At 40.8% G+C, this 20,160-nt stretch overlaps 1 protein-coding gene across 5 annotated transcripts in view; it reads right to left on the reverse strand.

The window, feature by feature from the left end:
* LOC5574366 overlaps positions 1 to 20,160 on the reverse strand; it is an 88,156-nt gene that overhangs the window by 9,229 nt on the left and 58,767 nt on the right. For all 5 annotated transcript variants that reach the window (XM_021844496.1, XM_011495281.2, XM_021844497.1 and 2 more), the window contains 3 exons: positions 8,664 to 9,191; positions 4,582 to 4,709; positions 48 to 4,522 (listed from right to left, as the gene is read on the reverse strand). In XM_021844496.1, coding sequence (XP_021700188.1) covers positions 48 to 4,522; positions 4,582 to 4,709; positions 8,664 to 9,191 — 5,131 coding nt within the window. The remainder of the gene's footprint in view (positions 1 to 47; positions 4,523 to 4,581; positions 4,710 to 8,663; positions 9,192 to 20,160) is intronic.

Consider the following 20,160-nt stretch of genomic DNA (forward strand, 5'->3'; position numbering starts at 1 on the left):
AAATCTTAGTTTATGTTTTTTTTTTAATAAATATTACTTCTTCTTACCTTGAACAGATGGGACGAACTGTGGATGTTTCGGCGAGCATTCTCCAACACTGATGACAAACGCTTGGTATCTCCCTTCGCGGCACTCAGCATAGTTGAGCTAAGCGAGCATTGTTGTGTCTCCAGGTGTCCAAGTGTCCACCAACGAGGATAAGGCGAATGCATGAAGTTATTGTGTTGCATTTCAATTCCATTTACAGAACCTTCGGTAATGTTTTCAAGAATGGGAAAACGCATCGCGCGTAGCCCGATGCTAAACGCCAAATCCGAATACTGATTAAGCAGAGAAGCAAACAGGAATCTCGCCAGGGTATGCATAGGAACTGACTCCGGATGGATCATCTCTCCAAGGCCACTTGTGGGGCCTCCGTCAAGAAGTTGGATACTAAGGTTCTTCAAAACGTCAATTAGCATTTGATCGAGATCTATATTTCTCAAGCGGGATATCAATTGATCTTGTTGTTTGCATATAACATGCTGTGCATACAATCCGTGTGGCATAATGCGTTGTTTGCTTAACGCCAAGATAGCTGCCTCAAATGCCAACGTTAAATATGTTTCATACTTATCTTTGCTTCCTGGCACCGGAATATGGCGATACTTAGGTGGAATGATGTTAACATCTTCTGGAGCAGCGTTGTTTTGACCACTTCCGTTGGCACCGATTTCATAGGCCATGCGACTCATTTCATTAACCATTGCTTCTGGCATTATACAGGCTTCGGTTAAACAATCGAAAATGCAAGCTATCGCATCTAGAGGGAATTCTACTTCACAACCAATGCTGCAGTCTATGCATTTCGATAGACAGTTTGGTTTTCGGTTAATTTTTATAGGATCCAATAGAGATGAAGCTTTCGAGGAACTGTTTGTGGCAGTTACTTTTGACTTTGAACTGATGTTATTTGAATCTACAGACTTCTTGTTGAGGACACAATCCGGTTGATGGATTTTGATAGGAACAGTAGAAGATGTAGATACGGGTGCGGCGTTAGATGGCCCCGCTGTTTCCATATTGCAATGCTGCATAGCGTTAGAATGAGTACTTTTTGGGAGAGATTTTGAGGAACACGCAGCCGCTCCATTTGCATCACATTCAGGATAGGGTACTGCATGGGTTCGATCGTATGGCTTCATCGCACAACGAGATGTGCTTGGTCCGGGTTGAATAGCATGACCGGGACCATTATTGTTGTAAACAGGACCGTACAAACCATGTGGATTAGAATGCATCCCACAGTTACATGGTGGTGGCATATATTGCGTTGAAGTAGATGTTCCGGCTGCTGGATTATGTCCCATATTATATTGCTTTTCTAAATGTTTTGCTTGTGCGACCATTTTACAGCATATATTTTTAATACAGCACTGATTTTTATCATGTTGTGAGCATGGCATATGCGGCTTTTGGAGTACTTCTTGTGGGTGAAATGGCGCCAATGGTGGTGGCTGAGGAGGCGGTAAATTTACTGACGAAGAGGATGGACCTGGCCCGGCTCCATTTACAGGGGGAGCCATATTAGATGATCCAGTAGGAGGTTGATGCGAATCGTGACGTTCTTCTTTATGAACTGGGCAATTACACTTCGGTGGCATTGTTGGATGTTCATTAGATACATGTTGAGGTGGCATCATAGCGGGTGGTGGTGGAATAGGATGCCCAGTTGGGTGCATATGATGTCCACCTTGAGGAGGAGGACCTAGTAAAGCTGGTACACCTAGCTGATGGTGATGGTGATGATGCATATGTTGATGCTGTTGCGTTGGAGGCATATTAAATTTCATGTATCGATAATCTCGACTGCAATGTGGCTGTGGATTACGGAACATTTCGGCTGGTGGTGGAATAAACGGATTGCATTTCGCTGAATGGCAAATCATACCACCGCGGCTGTTCCTGATCATATTGTTATAATAATTGTGTTTCGACGAACTTGAACCATGTCCTGTGGAGCCGACCGACTCATAATAGCATTTTATTTGTAGACACTTCGAACAGTCTTTTTTCATTTGTGGGTGTTGTTGGAATTGCTGAGGGGGTGGTGGTGGGTGAGGAACTTGCATGTGGTGCTGATGAGCAGGACAATGACAAACTTTGTTACTGCTGGACGTGGAAGAGCTTGATGACGGTCCAGGAACTGGAGGTGGAGGCATTTGTTGTGAAGTTGTATCCTTACTTCTTGATGCTCCCGTTGATGACGACGAGGACGATGATGACGAAGATGTAGAAATTATTGGATTACTTTGACAGCTGCACACCGGTTCAATAATTTTAACATCGGCGATCTTTGGTTTATGACGATGCCACAGGGCTTGGGCATCTCTTTGAATTTCTCTCATCGTTCTTACAACGCTAACGGAAAGTCTTAGGGCAGCCTCAATATGACCATGGGAACGCAAGGAGTCAATTCGTGCCGCAGTCATTGATATTTGCTCATGCCACAGCGGCTGTCCGACCGCATTAAAATTAGACTTTGCACTTGGGCTATTGCTGAACGATTTACTTGATCCAGCAATTTGTACTGAGTTTTGGCTCGAAATAGAATAACTATCTGATTCAAGTATGAACTTGAGATGATCGTTATCCCAAGTCATGTTCACAGCATCTAATGCTTTGTGAAAAATAGTACGTGGAGTTTTGTTGACATTTTTCCCTACCCAATTACCATTGTTCAATTTAAGACGTTTGCAGGGCCGTCCATTATTATCATTATTGCGATCATTTGCAGCTTGTTGTGGACGTTTTCCGTTGCAATCCGCAGCACGCGAAGGACCAGGCTGAGGATCATCTGGTTCTGTTTCGTTTTGGTTTACTTTATTGGCTTCATTATCTTTCAAGACCGAAGATTGTCTTTCTTCATTAGATTGACTAGTTTCAGTGAGGTTGTCAGACTTGTCGGATTTTTCGGCATTGCTACTGCAACTACCTGTTGTATTATTACTAGTACATGCACCAGTCATTTCATCTGTATCATTGTGGCATTTGCAATCCACTGAAGACGTGGTTGTCGATGGCGCGGTTGAAACTGGAGCGAGAGATAATCTTGACAAGCCTGATGGTCCAGGCACAGCAAGATCTTCGAATGAACTTAAATTATTTCCTTTTTCTAAAATATCACAGTGCTTTTCATTTTTATCCTCGCTAGTCTCCAGCTCTACAGTAGATATCTCATGTTCATTAACTTTCAATGGCTCACAGCCCTGATTGGCATCCTCAGTCACCATGAAGTTAGAAGCTTCGCAATCAAAGAATTTCCCAGGTTTAATTTCATCGAAAAATACCGGTCGATTACACTCGCATTTCTCTTCTCCACAGATACAAGGATTATTTCTAAAAAAGTTATCCGGTTTTATAGTTTTACTTGCTGCAATTCCACTTGGCCCGGGCATTGGAGCGTCATTATCCATAGACTCTCTGGAACTATCATCGTTTTCCGGGAGAATTGGATTAAGACTACTATTCTCATTTATTAGGTTCATATAATCATTATCCTCAGGTTTGCTAACTTCAGCGTTAACGCCAAAATTGATGTCTTGCAATATGTTATGCACCTGATCAACATCCTCCTCCATATGATCTGGGTTTACTTGATTAGCAACGTTTGGATTTACATTATTTTCTCCTTCGCCATTCTCCGCATCATTGTTTTCTTCCATTTCTTCATCAGAATCAGAGTCCGATTCTGAACTATCGTAATTATCATTTTGAATGTTGTTGTGGCCTATATTGTTATTTCCTTGTCCGTTTATATTCCTTTCGTTATAATTTCTATGATGATCATTTGGATGAACATTGTTCTGATTATAATACATCATATTTCTTAGATTGTTTTCTCGAAAGAAACGATTCCTGTCTCGTTCTCGTTCGCGATTCGAACGCTCTCGAATGCTTTCCCTCGTAGAGGTTCTCAAATCCGGATCCTCTTGCGGACAAACTTCGCTTTTTGACCATTTTTCCAAAAGGGCTTTCCAATGAAGTCGCTCTGTCTGGGTGGATTTAGGATTTAACACTATACAAACCCACAGTGCACCGAGCTGGTCCCACAATTGACGACATTTTTCCGTCATTGGCGTTCCATGGTTTTTCCATAGTACTAACCTAGGGTCGTTCAGAAACTGTTCGGTTATAAGCGTTAGCATTCTTGCACCATTCGAATCCTGTGCTCGCAGCATTTCTCGAACTTTTCCAAACAGAGAATTCAAATGTTTGCTACTGTAATAGTAACTGCCTTGCCCTAGGTACGTCTTGACAGCTTCACAAACTTGAGACTCGTCCAAATGCCACGAATGATCATCGTCTTTCGAAGCACCAGCCGTCGGGTCAGGAGCTCCACATATAGAATTAATCTCTGATCTTTGCTGTAGGATTTCGTCAGCCAGCCTTTGAGCGGTGGGTAAAACTTCGGTATGATGCTCTGAGATTAGATATTGAATGAACTTCTGTAACTGTTGTCGGTTCATTTGCAGTAGCGTTTCTAAAATTATATAAACATTGATACAGTAAAGACAATAATGATAAAGCAAATAATATTACCTGAAATAGGAACCCTTAATTTGACCGTTTCTGCATTGCGAATCCTGTATAAAGCTAACGCTACTACATGATGACACCAGAATATGTCCTTAGTATCGCAGCTACACGTCACTGATGTGATTTTGCACCTGGTAATGTAAAAATATACATTAATCTCGAAAATTAGCAAACATTCCAATATTTTTAGATACCACACAACACCACACTCACTCATTTGCACTCTGACATGTAAGAGAAATTGCCAATAAATAATGTGAAAGATACTGTTTTAAGTAGTACCTATTCAATGTTGCTACATGGTCAAACCTATTGCATTTCTAAATGTAAATAAATGTAATTTTAGTGTGATATCTGCACTGGTTCTGCAGAACAAACAATTTTTGATATCACTTCCAAAAAATATTGCTTTCGAGTTGCTCCAGTTATTTTTTTTATCGTAAAATAGTATTTTTTTAACGAACCTTTGCTATGATAATTGGATGAGTATAGACGCACACCCTTGCATCATCAGAGGCTTTATTGTTGAAAGTGTCAATTTAACCATTCCAACCGGAAGCTTACCCGTTCACAATAGGCACAATTCGACTAATCTGAGAAAACTTTCAACCTTAACAGGTAGATCTTATTTGCCTCTACTTGCTGCACGTGAGAAGCTTAAATTCGCAGTTTATTCTGCCCCTTATACATGTTTGTCTAGAAATCATATCATTACATTGGTAACAACACTTTTCTACTTTGAAGCTATATGAATGCAAATTTTAAACATTCAGTGTTTCCTAAAGTGATTTTTACTACGTATTATTGGATTACTACCTTTATACACTATTGAATATTAAAACAGATGTAATAAATTACAATACGATTTGTTTCAAGTTACCTCATTTGACGGTACTAAAACCATAAAACAACATATGAATATGGTATAACCCGTTTGGCATAATGCTATTTGTCATACAGTCGTTTGGCACAATTTAAAAAAGAAGACACTGCAGTGGTATGGTAATCGTGCCTATTCTGCGCGGCGTGTGAGGTGACACGAGTCGAATGAGGTGACAATTGTCGACTCGCTCCCATTTGATTAACATTAGTCGTCTCACGTCACTCGCGGTGAGAGCGACTCTTCTCGACTCACACGCCGCGCAGAATAAGCACGAATATCTGGAACCATAAGATGCGTCATAAGATATGATGTTTCTTCTTTTTTTTCAATAACGTAGCATATCTTTGACACTGGGGGCCTACCTTTACCTAGGGATTAGAGTCCGCGGCTACAAAGCAAAGCCATGCTGAAGGTGTTTGGGTACGATTCCCGGTCAGTCCAGGATCTTTTCGTAATGGAAATTTCCTTGACTTCCCTGGGCATAGAGTATTATCGTACCTGCCAAACGATATACGAACGCGAAAATGGCAACTTTGGCAAATAAAGTTCTCAGTACATGATTGTGGAAGTGCTCATTGAACACGGATGAGATAAGAAGCAGGCTCTTGGAAACGTAATGCCAAGAAGAAGAAGAAAAATCTTTGGCGTTAGACACACTTTTGAAAAAAAACGGAAATAATCAAATAGCCCAAGTAACCAAATAGCAGTTTAATTCGCCCTGCGTGCTAATATAAGGCTATTTCTTAACTAACTAATGTAGGGCATCATTTGCCAATAATAGCCCTATAAGGCCAAAAAGGTGAATTAGTGGGCTAGAGGATACTTGGGAATGGCCCTGAAAGCTTGGCAAAGCAGTTTAGATAGTAGTAAATTTGAGAAGTACCTGGGAAGCCAAAATGGTCATTTGTAGGATCAATCAAATGCAGGAAACATGATTTCCCAAATCTATTGTTTCTCAAACGGTTTACACTGATGCGTTCTTCTTAAAATTCTTTTACATTATGGTGTACAGCGGATCCCGAAAAATATCTGTGATTTGAAATTTACCTAACTACAGGGGCACAAAAGAACAGATCCCTTTTCACTTTACCTGACCCAGTGACCCACCGAAATAACTCCGGCCACAGAAACATTCCCGAATTCTTTCGGCTATCTTCAGAAACTGGGTATACTAAGTATACTGACAAAACAATATTGAAATCAGTTAAGTATTCGCTGAGCGGTGGGAGTTTTGGTATGTTTTCTTTCACTCAGGCCTATACGGGTTGAGGTGAAGATGAATCGAAGCCAAACATCAAATTTTCAAGAGCACAAATCTGGAGAGCCGAACATCCGTTTGAGCTGAAAACATAATCGATTGCTCACCACCAACAAGGGTTCAATCAAATATTACGTAACGCAAAATTTGTCAATTTTAGACCCCCTCCCACCCCCACGTAACAGCTTTTGTATGGAAAATTTTAAATTTTTGTATGGACCGTAACACTATGCAATACCCCCTCCCTCCCCCTGTTGCGTTACGTAATATTTGAACGATCCCCAAGTTACCAATCGATTAGGTTTTCAGCTTAAACGGATGTTCGATTCTCCAGATTCGTGGTCTTGAAAATTTGAGGTTTGGCTTCGATTCATCTTTACCTTAATGGAAGGAATTGGATCAAATTCAATGTTTTTCGCAATTGCCAAACGAACCATACGACCCATATGAATAACTACGAAGTACCATCAAATGGGGGTAGCTTATTGCAACACATTTACAAGTAACCGAATTGACGTTTTCGGTAGCGTTAAGTAAAATTATTTTAATTTATTACAACAGTTATAAATCTTAGACATAAAACAGATGATTTTGGCAAGTACTTGAGTTGGTTTGCTGGAGGTGAAAATCTTGTCACACGTTTGAATGAATAAAAACAAGACTAAAAATCGTACAAAGGATAAAAAAAGTAATTCTAGGTATTTGCTATCAGTTAGAGAATAGTGTACAAAAGAAGTAGATACAAGTTTTGTTAATTTTACGTTTAAAGACTCAATTTAAAAACGTCTTTGACTACTCTGGTGGAATATATTGCAACAGCAATTTCTATCTCTATTGCTAGATGTTTCTTGCCATTTATCATCAAAACCACATGAATAAGCGAAAGTGAACATTTATGTGTACAATTACGACAAAACTGTTGTATCTCAAACAACAATTAGGTACATGTAACGTGTAGGTACAAAATATTAGAAAAGTTGCATAAAGCGCATTATGATTGGAATTTTTTTTTTCTTTGCGCAAACTATGATGAATTTCAAACATCTGTGTTGATGGTAATTTGCAAATCTTCCATTGAAAACTTTCGTGCAGATATATATGATAGCTACATCAAAAGGCCAAGGTTATTTCAAGTCATAGCATAAACAGATAACAAACATTAATTTTCACGTGGACACCCAATACAAAATCAATCGGTTTTTCAACCAAATAGATTAAATACTCAAAATTCAATCAATAATAATTAGTTATCAAAGAGTAAAGTACCTTATTTCTGATTATTGTCATGCTTTTATTGTAGCAATTTATTGAATGATGAAAAACTACACAATATTGGTTATGTTTTAGATAGTTGCCCTTTAGGTAGCACAGCGTGTTGCATGTTACCCCACATAAGGGACATCATGAAAAATGCACATTCTCTGTCTCTCCTGATCCCAGGAAACTAAATTGTAATAAAATAAACACCGCATGGTATTATTTACGAGGCGATTGGGATACCAGATTGTTTTTGGATTTTTAAATTATTTATCCACATAGCATTGAAGTTGAAAATTGTTGCGATTGTTGTTTAACTTGTAATGTGTGGTTTACCGGTTCAATCAGATAGAACTAAATGAAAAAAAAAAATAACGCAGATCATATATCGTTTGCAGCACTACTGTCGTAAACATATTGAGTTTCTGTCAATTTGATAGATATGTGCCATGCTTAGCCACGTATGTCAAATTGTTTTTCCTCTGCGCTTCCGCTACCAATAGGCAGACTCTTCGGAAATCGGCGGTAGAACGAATCGGTTTTTTATATGGAATCTATTTCTCGTATGCTACAGTTTGTTCGCCCATACAATCATTCAGTACCTATAGGACACCCTCTCAATCACTCATTCTCTCTGATGCCAGAAGGCTACACTCTTTTTGCGCTTACAGGATTACTCGCACTCACCTATCAAAGCTGACTGACACTTTGAATTTTTTGTTCTCTTCCATGTTGGCCTGGCCTGAAGATGACGAGGTTGAAATATTGTTAAATCCATCGCGATCAATATTTGGATTATTGTTATATTGTGGTGGTACTGGTTGTGCGATTCCCGGGGGTGGCGGAAACATAACCGGCCCACCTGGTGGCATGGGAGGCCCTGGGGCTAACGGTGCCTGGTGTAAAGGCGGGGGAGTCAAAGGCCGATGATTATGGGGATTATGATGATGATTATTGTTTCCAATATAGTTGTGCTGGTGACTATTATTGATGCCGGGAAACTGGTACGGCATGTCATGTCGATTGCTGTTCGATGCTGACGTTGGCCCGGATGAAGATGACTGTCGTTGATTGGGATTTGGTGGATAGGTCCACACAATCCCACTAAGATGGAAACCAACTTGCAATACATCCTCAACACATCCGGACTCGACCAACTTTAAACCGGCGCAGAAGCTTAAGCTTTGAGGCTCGACGGAGTTTATGGAGGAAACCCTGCAAAAAAATAAATATTAATAGGAACCTAGAAATTAAACATAAGACACATATGTATTGCATTGTATTTTTAAATTGTAACATGGCGCTATAACATCATAGGACAAACTAATTTTTATACTGATAACTATTATAACGTGCAATACGGCAACCGGAAGCATTAGGGTGGTTAAAATATCGTTTTTGCTCCAACCCACTCATTCAATTCTAGGCACTTCAGTACTGATGACCCGACTTTGTCAGCCCCATTTAAAGAGAACTTTTGATTCTCACCGTTCCAGAAAAGCAAGTACCGTAATCCGGGGTATCATTGATCAGCGGGGTAACATTAATCGAAATGGCTCATCTCGTAAAAAGTTCGTATCATCATTTATTAATGGAACATTTCCAAAACATTAATTGCGCTTCTCCTGCTTATGTTCATAAGCTATTGAACATTAACATTTCTGTGAAAGTTGCGTTTACTTCATGCGTAAATTTATCAATTTTTCGAAACAACGATTTCAATGGATAAGTATAACACTACCGAAGATTCATGTTTCACATAAGTTATGCATGCAATATGAGCAAGGAAAATGCGGTTCTCACTAAAAATAACATCGCCGAAAACGATTCCGATGTCAAAACTGTGATGAGAATGTTCAGTTAGGCAACATTAACGAATTAATGTAAAGAATGTAGAACTTTCTTAGGAAATTGCCTACCTTTAGGCGTATTCCGCGGTCCGAGGTGTTTTTATTTTTCAAATATCTCAAAAAGTAAATGACTTGTAAGTATTTGGCCTTCATATTCGGCATCAGAAGTCATGATTTAATTAAGTAACTACATTTTAAATATTACCAAACGTTGTTTTCGTAGGTGATTAATGTTACCCCATATCAGTTAAATAAAAAAACCGCCTAAAACATTTTTTTAAACATGCTTATTTCTTTCAAAAAACAAAATACAGTATAAAGTCGCGAGCTATGGGTGGCAGTACTTGTTTTAAAAATATAAAACGTGCAACATTTGCATTTGCAAATTAAATATTTAAAAAATATTCAAAAATATTCTGATCAATGTTACCCCGGATTACGGTACCAATGAATATGCATATATAGTAAAGAAAGGACATTGATAATTTGCTAAACTTTGAATGAAAGCTGAAAAACGTTTTGAAAAAGGGGCTGCTAAAATCAGGTCATCTCTGAATCAGATACATTTATCAGCTACGGTTTTGTCGAAGACCGTTTTCAAATCGGAAGTCTCTGTAATTAGTTTTTGTTTTTTTTTTTCAAACTGAAACTCTTGAACAGTGTACATAATTCTTTTAAACAGACAACATTGTATTTTCTGGTCCAAAAGGTAGCACATGACTCATGGAGGCATACTAGAAACAAAATTAAATGGTTACTGTGATGGTCCCTCGTAAGCTGTTCCAAAGGATTTCTGATAAAATCGTACACTTCAGGTTAATTATCAGAACTCCAGGTCTGAAAGACTTCCTGTAGGAGCTGGTGTTCCTCAAAGCAGCATTTTGGGACCAATATTATGCAATATTTTCACATCTGACTTACCTGATTTACCTCAGGGATGTAAAAAATCCTTGTTTGCGGATGACACAGGCCTCTCCGTCAAAGGACGTATCATCTGTAGTCGATTGCAAAAAAGTTTGGATATTTTTTCTTCATACTTGCAAAAATGAAAGATTCCTCCTAATGCTTCTAAAACTCGACTAATAATATTCCCACATACACCAAAAGCTCCTTATTTAAAACTTCAAGTAGACATGTTGTCACGATTAGAGGGGTTCCAATAAATTGGTCAGATGAAGTTAAGTATCTAGGACTCATGCTAGATAAGCATTTAATTTTCAAAAATCACATAGAGGACATTCAAGCCAAATGTAATAAATATATAAAATGTCTCTATCCCCTTTTTAAAAGAAAATCAAAACTTTGGCTTAAGATTAAGTTTTTAATATTCAAACAAATTTTCAGGCCAGCCATGTTGTATGCTGTGGGGCCCATATAGCCGTAGCGGTAAACGCGAAGCTTTTCAGCATGACCATGCTGAGGGTCGTGGGTTCGAATCCCACTGATCGAGGATCTTTTCGTAAAGGAAATTTTCTCGATTCCCAGGGCATAGAGTATCTTCGTACCTGCCACACGATATACACATGCAAAAATGGTCAATCGGCAAAGAAAGCTCTCAGTTAATAACTGTGGAAGTGCTCATAAGAACACTAATCTGAGAAGCAGGCTTTGTCCCAGTTGGGACGTAACGCCAGAAGGAAGGAAGAATGTTGTATGCTGTACCAATATGGACTAGCTGTTGTAATACCAGGAAAAAGCTCTGCAGAGAATTCAAAATAAAAATTTGAAAATGATTCTGAAGCTTCCTCCCTGGTATAGTACCAATGAGTGACATAGAATATCCAGTGTTGAAACGTTGGAACATGTAACCAGTGTCAGTGTGATGTCTAGTGTTGATGAGATTTGTCGCGTTTATTTTCGTAAATGTATTGTAGAGATAAAAAGAAAACGTTTGTAGATAGGTTTAAGTAAGATGTCCCGAAAGCTTCCACGAACGCAGCCAACACAGCTCCACCCTATATCAGGACGACGGCAGTGCCACTAGTTACCACCAGGGCGGCGCTAAACCACACGAATGGGCGGCCATGGGGGTGGCGAAATGGGTGGCCATGATGAGGTGGATTACGTCATCGATGGACATGGGTCAACGGCCAAAGGTTCGGGGTCAACGTTCACCAGCAAGCCACTTCATAAGCCTGGTGATCGTTGAAGACAGCAGTAGTGCTTTTTGGAAAAAGTTAAAGTCACAAAGCTATAAGAAAAAGTTTGGAGAAGTTTTAGCGAGAAGATAATTTGAAGAAAGGAGAAAGGAAGTGATAGTGAAACTGGACATCCAGGTAAATTTCCGGCCTCAAATAACCCCGAACCTAGCCCGACCGTACCGCTTCTAATTTCCACCATTTTACATCCTCGTCATGTCCATAGGACCTCGCGGTTTTAATTTGAAATCGCCATCGCGGTTTTCATTCAAAATCGTTACCGAAGAACCTGTAGTGTGTCCCTAAACCCCTGAAGTTCGACCTTCAAGTGCGCCACAAAACCCAGGTTTCCCAGTGAATCTACGGATCACTGAAGCCTCGAGTCCGTCACCACACTCGAGGGGCGCACGGGACAGGCAGGAGGTCCACGAGAGGCTGCAGCCGAAGCAGGAGAGTAGTGAAGGACCATTCATCCGCCCCTGGCCAGGAGAGAAGGAGAAGTTTAAGCGGTCGACAGAGGAGTGGAGAAGGTGCTGCAGTGCGCGGGGCCCCGAAGAAGTGAAGGAATTGTAAGGTAGGATAGAATAAGAAAGTGGGAGGCGTCGTCCGGTGTTGAGGACGGACGCAAGTAAAGAGAAGGAAAGATTAGTAGAGGGTCAGGAGTAGAACAGGAAGTAGGACGTCAAGGAAGTGGAAATATAAGTGTGCACATAGACCACGAAATAGAGGGAGTTTTACTAGAGCCGATCTGTAAGTGTTTTCTTTCGCGGAGTGTCACGAGCGAAGCGCCGACCCTGAGGCTTGGAGACGGGGGTCTCATCTAGGCTGGGAGTAACACGGCCTGCAAGTTACACTTTGGCACCCAACGTGAATTGTCTTTGGCATTCCGTGCTAGGGAAACACTTTAGATTCTGATAACTTTTCTTTGCGGAGGTCTCTGGGAAAACATCCCGAAGTCACTTACGGAATTGACGTCACGAACTACTTTGGAGTTGTTCAGAACTTGTAATCATTGTTACCATAACGGAGGTCTTGGAAGTCCCAAGTGGCAAGATAGCTACCAATCATTGTTGAGAACGAATTTAAAACAGAATCGGAGTAATTTGTAAAATTTTGCGATAGAATTCCGGAAGTTATCTTGACCTGTGTGTTTCGGAGAAGAGTGTAGAGAAACACCGAGCAAATCTAGGAACTATATTTCAATTTTTAACCGAGTGAACCAATTAGACTTGGTCAGCATTTTTCTAGGATTTTCAAATTATTTAGAGCTTTTGCTAAGAAGCGTGAACAGATTTTAGGTACTTTTTCAAATTAATTTAGCTTTCGAAAAACGAAAGCGTTTACAAAACTAGGTTTTTTTTTTCAAATTTTACAGCTTTGTGCTGAAATAGGTTTCTTTTTAATTTAATTCTACTGATTTCCGGTGGATAGAGCTGCAATCATGGAGATGTCAGTGCTGCGTGCACAGTACAGTACGTTGAATACTGCCCACCTCACCGTGGATGAACTCGAACATGAGTTGATAATCCGTCGTATGGACAAACTCGCACCTCGCGCTAGTTTGGAGAGAGCGTTGCGTAGTCGTCTGAAAGAAGAAGATAGTCAGTCAAATGTTACATACGATTTTGCCAAAGTAAATGTTGTTGAAGAGTTAGAAACATGTGACGATAAATTGAATTCGATCAAGGCGTTTTTGGAGAACAGACGATCGAAGAAAGCTCCAGACCAGGTTTTCAAGAGCAGGTTATTTCACATTCTATTTCGTATGGAAAGATTGAAAGATCGGGAGTTGAGCGAAGAGTGTATGAATAGCCTGGCTGTAATTGCTGGAGAGTGCTTGCGATTGTTAAACACATACTTTTCTGCTACCTCACATCTCCCGGAGATTAGAGCAGCCGAGTTAGCGATTGTAAACGAAAGTTTAAATCGTATGAGAGGCGAGTTAGTTGAAGGAAATCAACAGCTTGAAGAAGAAATAGAAGAGCTAGTCAACTTAGATGGAGATGAGAATGTAGGAGAACAGGAGCGTAGAATGACGCAAAGAGTAGATGAGAATGAAAATGCCGTTGAAGGAAATCTTGAGGAAGACGAAAATGTAGAAAAGTTGAAGAAAGAACAGGAAAAGCTGTCCGCCGAAAACAAGCAATTGTTAGAAGTAGTCAGCCAGTTGCTTCAACGTATCGAAGTTTTGGAGGCTAAGCAACCAAAACAAGCGATACAAGAACAACAAGCCAAAACGTTCAACAGCACCCACTTAGGCGAAACTGAGAAGGTTCCACCAAAATCTTCTCAGCCAAAGCCGACAGATTTTCTGGAGTGGTTGAAAGACAGGAACAGTTCAATGGATAGTTCAGAGCAGTTAGCAGAACCAAGAAAAGTAGTGGTTGATCCTAGCCAACCGAAATCGTCAGAGAGAGAATGGTCGAAAGTAAATAGCAACCGTTTGCCGGTGCATAAATGGACGATTCGGTATGACGGCATGGACAACGGTAAACGCCTGAATGAGTTTGTGAAGGAGGTTGAGTTCAATGCTCGTTCAGAAGGGTTCTCTGAAGATGAACTGTTTCAGAGTGCTCATCACCTGTTCACTAACAAAGCCAGAGCTTGGTTCATGGAGGTGAATGGTGATTACGAATTAGGGTCTTGGAAAGTGTTAGTTCGCGAACTTAAAAACGAATTCTTACCGATTGACATCGATTACGTCTACGAAAGACAGGCGTATAATCGGAAACAGGGCGCCAAGGAAAAGTTTCAAGACTATTACTTGGACATGGTCCGTATTTTCCGAGGTATGTCCAACCCCTGGGATGATAGGCGCAAGTTTGATGTGCTCTTTCGCAATACGCGTGAGGATGTGCGTATCGCCATGCTTGCTGCCAACGTGACCGACGTAGCTAAAATGAAAGAATTCGGTAAGAAGTTTGATGCGATCAACTGGCAACTATACCAGCGAAATGAAAGATTCTTTAATAATAGGCCAATTCGGGTAGATGAGATTAATTACCACCGACAGAATTTCCCAAATAGACCGGATAGATACAACAAAAATGAACCAGATAGGAGGAAGGAATCGGGAAATTTCAGGCAGAATTTCAATAAAGGCAATGGGCAGAAAGGTTATTGGAAGCAGCGCAGTTCGGGTGAAGAAAACCAAAAAAGGGATGAGTACAAGAAATCTGAGAAATCAGATAACAAAACTCACAATCCCCATAGACAGAAAAGTCCAACTCCGGGACCGAGTGGAAGTAGTGCCTTACAGCGTATTGTCAAGGCTTACATTCCAATTAAGAAGGGCATTTGCTTCAACTGCCATGAATATGATCACAGTTTTGAGGAATGTCCTAAGGAGAAACATATGTTTTGTTTCAAATGTGGATTCCCTGGATTCACATTGAAAAACTGCCCTTACTGTCAATCAAAAAACATGCACGAGACTGCTCAGTGAGGCAAGTCAGTCTCCCAAATAACGTAGAAAGTCCTCACGAAATTGTCGCGTCAGAACCTCCAGAAATACTGAACCAACTCGGCTATGAGCAGGTACTCGGTGAGAACTCGGGAAGTAAAGAGATCGCAACCATTGTCACGCTGAGCAACGATCCGAGACCATTTGCGAAGGTTGAGATTCTAGGTATTTCTGTGTTAGGTTTGTTAGACAGCGGTGCGGAGAGGACTGTATTAGGTGTAGGAAGTAGGAGGCTGATTAGTTCATTAAAACTGAAAATTAAACCCACGAACACAAATCTGAGAACAGCAGCTGGAGAAAGGTTAGAGGTGATTGGTTCAGCAGACATTCCAATTAGTTTCAACGGTGAAACGAAGATCTTACCCGTAGTGATTGCTCCAAAACTCAATCGTAGATGCATCCTAGGGTACGATTTTTGGCGAAAATTTGGGATTCGTCCGACGTTTAGCCAGTCTGTCGAGTCCGTTGACGAAGACACTAACAGGGATCTAGAAGAAGAAGAACAGTTGAGCGAAGAGCAGGTTCAACAGTTAGAGGAGGTGAAAAAGTTGTTCTTGGTAGCCAGTCCTGGGAATTTTGGAAAGACGGATCTTATTGAACACCGTATAGATTTTAAGGAGGAGTTTCAGGGAGCGGAACCTGTTCGGAAGAATCCGTACCCCTGGAGTCCAGAAATACAGAAGAAAATTCATAATTCCGTCGACAAAATGCTCCAAGACAACATCATCGAACCTTCTGAATCTGACTGGGCTCTACCTGTAGTGCCAGTAAAGAAACGTGATAGCGAAGAAGTAAGGTTGTGCCTTGATGCTAGAAAGCTCAACGAGCGCACAAAAAGGGATGCGTACCCCCTCCCCCACCAAAATCGCATTTTAAGCCATTTAGGACCATTTAAGTATCTGTCCACTATAGATCTATCCCAAGCCTTTTTACAGGTGCCCTTGGGGCAAGAATCTCGTAAATTTACGGCATTCTCAGTCCCAGGGAAGGGTCTATATCAGTTCACACGTTTACCGTTTGGACTGGTAAACAGCTCAGCCACCTTAAGCAAACTTATGGACCGTGTTTTAGGGTATGGTGCCCTGGAACCCTTCATTTTTGTATATCTGGATGATATTGTAGTGGCCAGTCATACGTTTGCGGATCATATCCAAAAACTGCGAGAACTTGCGAGACGTCTCAAGGAGGCAAATCTCTACATAAACCTTGAGAAGTCTAACTTTTGCTGCCAAGAACTGCCCTATTTGGGCTACATTTTATCCCGAGCAGGTCTTAGACCTAACCCAGATCGAGTCCAAGCGATATTGGGTTTTGAGGTCCCAAACTCGGTGCGTTCATTAAGGCGATTCCTCGGTATGGTCAACTACTACCGTAGGTTCATCGATAAATTTAGTGAACTCACTGCACCTCTCACCGATTTGCTTAAAAACAAGCCGAAGAGAGTGCAGTGGAACAACGCAGCAAATGAAGCTTTTAAGGCCATTAAAGAGAGGCTGATATCAGCGCCTGTGATGGCCAACCCAGACTTTAGTCTGCCTTTTTGTGTCCAAACAGACGCAAGTGACACGGCAATCGCTGGAGTTCTTACGCAGGTCCAGAATGGGGAGGAAAGGGTGATTGCGTACCATTCCGAGAAGTTAAAGGGCGCAGAACTGAACTATCATGCAGCGGAAAAGGAGGGACTAGCCGCCTTACGCTGCATTGATAAATTCAGGTGCTACATTGAGGGCACACACTTTATTCTAATGACCGATTCATCAGCTTTGACCTTTATAATGAAGGCCAAATGGAGGTCATCTTCACGTCTGAGCAGGTGGAGTATTACGCTACAGCAATACGACATGGAAGTGAAACACAGGAAAGGGAAGGACAACATTGTACCGGATGCCCTTTCCCGATCAATCGAAGCTCTAGAAGTAGAGGATGAGGACGAGTGGTACAAAAATTTGTACAATGCTGTCGAAGAAGCTCCCGAAAATTATATGGATTTCCGAATAGACGGTGGCAAATTGTACAAACTTGTGTCAGCCCGATCAGATGTCCTGGATTACAGCTTCCAGTGGAAGGAATGCGTCCCAGAATCATCTCGTCCACAAATCATGAAGCAGGAGCACGATGATAACTTGCACATCGGCTTCGAAAAATGTGTGGAAAAACTCAAAAGGCGGTATTACTGGCCTCGAATGAGTACCAACCTAAAAAAGTATATAAGCAACTGCGTTTCGTGCAAAGAAAACAAACCGTCGACAATTTCTACTGCACCTCAAATGGGCCAACAACGGATCGCAACCAAACCGTTCCAGATCATTTGTATGGACTACATTCAGTCTTTACCCCGGAGCAAGCAGGGAAATGCACACTTATTGGTCATTCTTGACATTTTCTCTAAGTATTGCCTGCTTGTCCCGGTGAAGAAGATCTCGTCCGCTAGTCTGTGCAAGATCGTGGAAGAGTTGTGGCTGCGAAAGTTGTCGGTGCCCCAATATCTGATTTCCGACAATGCAACAACGTTCTTGTCGAAAGAGTTCCAAGGTCTGTTAAAAAAGTACGAGATTCAACACTGGACGAATGCTCGTCACAGGAGTCAGGCGAATCCTGCGGAACGTTTGAACCGTACAATCAACGCGATGATCAGGTCATACGTCCGATCAGATCAACGTCTGTGGGACACTAAAGTGTCGGAGATGGAATACGTGTTGAACAACACAGTTCACTCGTCAACCAAATTCTCTCCACATCGAATCGTGTTCGGAAATGAGATCATGACTCGTGGATCTGATCATCGTTTAGAGAGTAACGAGGAACTCAGCGATGAAGATCGCATGGAGAAGATGAGAGGTGTGTCCAAAAAGGTGTGGGAGATGGTTGTAGAAAACCTAAAAAGGACACACGAGAGTACGAAAAGGCAGTACGATTTACGGCACAAGAGGTACTCACCAACATTCGATGTAGGACAGCGAGTGTATAAGAGGTCATTCCGACAATCCTCAGCTGGGCACGACTACAACGCCAAGCTCGGCCCAGTCTACACTCCCTGCATCATTGTTGCCAAAAAGGGTACCAGCTCATACGAAGTCTCCGATATGAATGGCAAATCTCTCGGCGTCTTTTCATCGGCAGATTTAAAGGCGTAGTCAACAATTTCTCCATGGTACGTCTTGTTCCTGAGAATCGAGCGGTCGAATCGGTTGACGACAGGTTTTCCGTAAAATCCTCATCAGGAAGTCACGTCAGATACCATTCGCATAAGCTCAATTCGAGGATGGAACAAACGGACACATTCAAATGTGTGCAGCTGCAGATGCATTCATTCATCAATGCCCATCGTTAACGAACGAGGCATCGCATCCATTCAAAAATCCTAGGAAACCGTAGAATATTTTAATAATTTTGTGAAGTAAAATTTTATGTGTTATTTTCTCTTTTTGTTTTTAATTTGTTTGTTTTAAACCGTGTTGGAAAGTGTTGGAAATTATAGAATTAAATATGTATTCAAATGCAAAGTACGTTTTATCATTTAGCTAGCTTCCTTGTAAATGGACCAGTCTAAGGTTGCTATGTTAGTGGTAGATGAGAGTGAGCATGGAAAATAGTATATCCATAGAGCATGGGGTAGGCAAGATCGAGCCACATAAACTCTTACCACAATAATTGTAGGAAACACATCAATAGACAAACAAATTTAGGATAACCAATTAATCGCTCACAATAGTTTGACGGTGCACAGTACAATTAAAGGTACTTACCTGGAATCATGCCTCATGGCAAGCACCACAATGAGCTTCTAGTCAGGAATAAACCTGGAAAACTAGGCCTTTTTATGAAAATTGAACCATCAAAATGATCATTTGGCCAAACTTTCGTCGACGAAATGTCATTAAAATGATAAAAAAGCTCTAAAATGCCTGTTTTCACAAATTTATCCTAACTAGAACCACATTGGATACTTACCACGTCCTAACAATAGCCACATATGCAGTCCATAAGTATAGCTCGATCTTCCCGAACAGCACACAGTTGATCATGATAACGATAACGCGCGTATATAATAGTAGATCGGCCGATCGACAGTGAACTCCGACACTGAGAAATATTGCAAAATACTAAACGAAATGTTTCGTACCATAGTAGAGGGTATCTCTGCAACGTTGTTTTTGTAAATAATAATTCCGGGATTTAGTTTGATTATTTTGCATGTAGTTTCAATTGTAGATTGTGTAGTATTTTTAAAGTTGTATAGGCAACATTTTTATTTGGTGATAGGTATTTTTTTAATTTGTTGTAAATATTTTTAAATTGTTTCTCATCAATGTTGGTCAATGAAATATAGTATCTTGGGTACGTTGGAGACCGGAGTCTTAGTACGGTGATGGTCAGTAGAAGGTTGAACCTTTAAATTGCGTGGAGTTGGCTAAGTCAACGATGATACCTTATGACCCCGTCCCATGTATATGCTAAAATAAAATGCTCTCTTACCCAGGTGGATTTTTGAAATTGAAGGAGTGGAGCAGTGTGTCAAGATTTTGTCTATTTCATTGTAAAAAAATAAGTGTCTGTCAACGAAGTTTGTGAATTTCAGGTTCAGAGGTACGTGTTAAGTTGTCAGAGTGTTGAGTGTGTAAATTAAAAAAATATTAGTTCCACTAATATTTTTTTTACCCGAGCGGGGGGAGAGTGTAACCAGTGTCAGTGTGATGTCTAGTGTTGATGAGATTTGTCGCGTTTATTTTCGT

The sequence above is a fragment of the Aedes aegypti genome, chromosome 2 (genome assembly GCF_002204515.2).
Source record: "Aedes aegypti strain LVP_AGWG chromosome 2, AaegL5.0 Primary Assembly, whole genome shotgun sequence".
Taxonomy (NCBI): Eukaryota; Metazoa; Arthropoda; class Insecta; order Diptera; family Culicidae; genus Aedes; species Aedes aegypti.